Source organism: Prunus persica, chromosome G4 (genome assembly GCF_000346465.2).
Source record: "Prunus persica cultivar Lovell chromosome G4, Prunus_persica_NCBIv2, whole genome shotgun sequence".
Taxonomy (NCBI): domain Eukaryota; kingdom Viridiplantae; phylum Streptophyta; class Magnoliopsida; order Rosales; family Rosaceae; genus Prunus; species Prunus persica.
The window spans coordinates 19,893,237-19,896,901 of record NC_034012.1 but is presented as its reverse complement, the minus strand read 5'-3'; the positions used below and the strand labels follow the sequence as shown (position 1 = coordinate 19,896,901).

Sequence of the window (3,665 nt, the reverse complement as noted above, 5' to 3'; positions counted from 1 at the left end):
TCTCTTGCCTCTCCAAGCATCTCCTAAATTCTTCAATTCAGAATGAATGAAGTATGAATTCTAAACTCTGAGAAATGAAAATATAGAAAGATGTGGTGTGAGAGGTATGAGCTGAGACTCTGGTTTTATAGAAAATTTTGGCAAGATAGACATGCCACGTGGCTTGATTTTATTGAATGAAAATCTTATCTGAAATTTGAAATTCATCCGAAATTTGAACCCTAATTTGTATGAAATTTGAATTTTGAAATTCATCCGAAATTTGAACCCAAAAATTTATCTGAAATTTGAACTTTAAAATTCATCCGAAATTTGAATCCAAAAATCTTATCCGGAAATTTTATCTGATTATGAATAGTCTTGACACGTAGGAACCCGAAAATCTTATCTGAAAATATTACCCAAATTAATTATTTTCATTAAAAAATATGAGGAAAAAACAAAAAAATGAATAGTAATTGCCCTTAGCTAGGGTAACGGGTGGAAACACAAATTACTATTTGCAAGGGCAACCACTATTCACGTGAATAGTGGCTGCCCTAGCTCCACCCTTGCCATGGCTAAGGGCAAATGGGTGGAGTTGCTCTTATATGAGACTTTCTATTTTGTTAAGTTTTCGATGTGGGACTCGTGTATTCTTTAACAAGAGAGGGATCGAACTTGAGCTCACTGCCTTGAACATTTGGCCTAACCCACTGTCACCTTTTCAATGCAGATAACGTGGTCAAATTCCCGAATGAAACCTATGTCAACCATATGCCAATGCCTTAATGCCAAGGTCGACTCAGATGCTAGCTGAGATAGTTGGAAGGGATTATAAAGCTCCGAATATAACAGTAGAGATACCTTTCAAGTTTCAAACAGCAGCTGATCTGATACTTTGAAAGGTCCGAAGTTATGTTCTCTGTATATTAGGAATATGTTTATAAGAGCAACAATCTAATTCATTGCATGTGTTCGAAACACATGTAGAATTCATATGCGTGTTTAATGAATTCAGCACTGACCCTTCAAATACAATCAAAATCTAGCAATAAAATACGAGACAGACTCGTTTTCTCGCTTCCTCACAACAATGCTTTGAAATTTTAGCATCCAATCAACTTAGAGAGGAGCTACGTTTGAACGTTTAAATATGTCCTCGCTTCCTTAATCAGGCTTGACAAAGCCTTTTGTAAGCCTGAGCTTCATGATCAACACCTAGCCAAGCGCAAGCAAACTTGGAGCTTCTTGAGATCTGAAAAGAAAACAGTGCAACTACTGATCCACCTTCTGAAGTATATTATGCACATGTTTAGTAACGATATCTGCAACGATCTCAGGAGAGAACCTTGTGATCATGTCTTCCCTTGCCTTTTCCCCTTTCACCTTGGCTTCCTCTACATTATTCAGCACATGCCTCATGAGCACACGAAGCTTACTGACAGAAGGTTCTGCCCAGCGATGCCCTCTGAAAGGCCCTTCCATTATGTCGCTCATTCTATCCACCGGCAGTCGATAGCTATTCTCCTCAGTCAGATACTCCGTTGGCCCTGACCAATTCGTAGCAATCACTGGCAATGACATTGCCATAGCTTCAACAAGAGGCCTTCCCCACCCTTCCCCTCTAGATGGAAGAACAAATGCATCAGCTGCCTTGTATACCCGTGGCAAATCAATCTGTGCTATGTGAGTATCAATCACATAAACTGGAGCCCAACCAGTCACTGGTTTCTGCATTCCAGATTTTTCCACAAACTCCACTATCTTATTCCCAAAATCTCTATCAGAGTGATAAGGATTTGTTAGAAGATACAAGGCAACCCCGTCTGCCTCACTGAATTCTTCCAAATAAGATTTCAACAACACATCCCATCCTTTCCTATACTCCCACTTAAATATACTCATAAATACAAATTTCTTCTTCACTTTCGAATTCTGGGTTGTCTTGCCCATAACAAACTTCCCTATAGAGGCAAGATTTAAAGGCTCATACTCAAGTGGATCAAAGAACTTCACATCAATAGGCTGCACAATTTTCACAACCTTAGATTTATCAACCCCACTTTGTACAAATGTAGACACATGAAACTCAGTAGGAACCCAAACATAATCCATTTGGTTACAGCGCTTCACATGTTCCGGATTCACCCTATCGGTCTCAAACATGGTCCGGCCAATCACTGACTTGAAATTTTGGTAAGCAGTTGGTGGGCAAGGGAGTGTTTCAAACAATGGAGGGTTCCAAGCACCAGGCTCACTGTGGCATATGACTATGGTCTCCTTCATACTACATTGTGTGTGGTAAAGCTCAACTGCCAAGTTCTTCATATATTTAGGCAAGCCCCCCCAGAATTCTAGGGACTCCAGATCACCATGTTGCTCAATAGCCATTCTAAAGTTTGGGTTTTTACTGTGTTCATGAAGGGCTAAAATATATGACCAGCTTTCTGAACTGTACCCACCACCTGAAAGGAAAGGAGCCATCCACAGAACACAGTAGGGGGGCTTGGAAATGGGATTTGGTACCTGGGTTTGCTTGGTTTTTTGTTTTGGTTGAAGAAAGCCAAACAGAGCTTGAAAAATGGCGGGCTGTGATGAGAATGTGTACTTCAGCTGCTGGGTTTTGAGGTAGTTTGTTTTGGTCAAACTGAATGAGATAGCAAGGATGAGAATTAGGATGGATGATAAGTAGAATGCATAGGGTTTCAATTTTGATGTGAAGGGGAGAGTTGGATTGGGTTGTTGTTGGTTTTCAATGGGTTGTTGGGTTTCATTTGAATCCATGAGAGAGGGATGAGAGAAATAGTAATGTAACCGTGCAAAACCAGAAACAACACTCAGAAGGCTAGTGGTAGTGAAACCATGAGCAGAGAGGCACAGAAACTGAAAGAGCGATGCTGTGCAGAGGCATAGACGGTGGACTTCGTGGTAATTTGACTTAGAAAGAGCAACTCCATATCTCATTCAGAGCAGAAAAATATAGTCGGTAAACTACGAAAAAATTGTACGTACGTGTAAAGAGGTAAGGCATTAAATTTTTTTTTTGGCCCAAAAATATATTGAGAAAATTTTTAAATTGTCACTTCAACTTATATTTTCAATTTCTAACTGAAAAAAAAAACAATTCGGGCGATTTTCCATAGGATTCATACAAAACTGGTCAATCCAACCCATCCTTGTATTTCTCTTTGTAATTAGAGTTAGGCCTCATCATTTGGCCCGCGGACTCATGGGCCGATAGAGGCCTGCCCGGCCCATCAAAAAAAAGTGCGGTCTGACCTGGTCCGTTATGGACTTTGAGATGGTCCGGCCTGCCTTGGGCCAAGCTAGGCTTGGGCTTGGGTGTCTGAAGCCTGGCCCGGCCCGATTAAGCCCAAGAAAGCCCGGCTCGACCCGTCCACAAAAACTCTGCCCGTTAGGCCCGCATACATATATAATTATGTATAAATAAGAGTTTAGGTTTAGGATTATATCACTTAAATCACATATATAATTTGTTTCATTTTATTTACTTTTCTTTACTCATTCCTAGTTTATAATTGGATGATTAGCTATATATATATTTATATAAGATGAACAACATATCACATCACCAAATATAATCATATCACGAAACATAATCGTACCACTAAATATAATCATGCTTTTCTTGAACACATCACTAAATATTTGCATATTTATTC

The 3,665-nt window shown here is 39.7% G+C and overlaps 1 protein-coding gene across 1 annotated transcript; it reads right to left on the bottom strand.

Annotated features, from left to right (window-relative positions):
- LOC18779660 lies at positions 927-2,982 on the bottom strand. The gene has a single exon (XM_007211773.2). It carries the CDS (start codon positions 2,944-2,946, stop codon positions 1,258-1,260), a length of 1,689 nt encoding a protein of 562 aa, XP_007211835.2. The 5' UTR covers positions 2,947-2,982; the 3' UTR covers positions 927-1,257.